A 367-nucleotide genomic window follows, 5' to 3' on the forward strand; every position below is an offset into this window, starting at 1 on the left:
AAACATAAAGAAAGGCAGGAATTTGAATATAGAATTATGTAACTTGATAAAAATACACATTAGAATATTTATTTACTTATTATATTGGCCGACTCAGCAAAAATAAAAAATAAAAAGTCCGACACTACACGATTTCCACGGGAGGATATTTTGTTTTTTTTCGGGTGGGTAAAAACGTTTCTTCCCTTTCCGTCCCTTTGGGAAATAATGGGCAGAAATGGTCGTCGGGTAAGTCTGGTCTACGTAGACTTGTTATCTGTTTTTTTGGGACTTGTAGGGACAGAACCTCTCTGTCTGTCCGTCTGTCTGTCTGTCAAGATGAAACGTACCAAGAAATGATAGTGGATAGACGATCTGCTACGTGATG

General features: G+C 37.6%; 1 protein-coding gene across 1 annotated transcript in view; it reads left to right on the plus strand.

Moving 5' to 3' along the window:
- Window positions 1-217: 217 nt before the first annotated feature.
- Window positions 218-367, plus strand: part of LOC135204608 (basic salivary proline-rich protein 1-like) — a 9,362-nt gene continuing 9,212 nt past the window's right edge. Inside the window, exon 1 of the mRNA XM_064234755.1 lies at window positions 218-228. Within this exon, the coding sequence (XP_064090825.1) occupies window positions 218-228 (11 nt within the window). The remainder of the gene's footprint in view (window positions 229-367) is intronic.

The sequence above is a fragment of the Macrobrachium nipponense genome, chromosome 47 (assembly GCF_015104395.2).
Source record: "Macrobrachium nipponense isolate FS-2020 chromosome 47, ASM1510439v2, whole genome shotgun sequence".
NCBI classification, from domain to species: Eukaryota; Metazoa; Arthropoda; class Malacostraca; order Decapoda; family Palaemonidae; genus Macrobrachium; species Macrobrachium nipponense.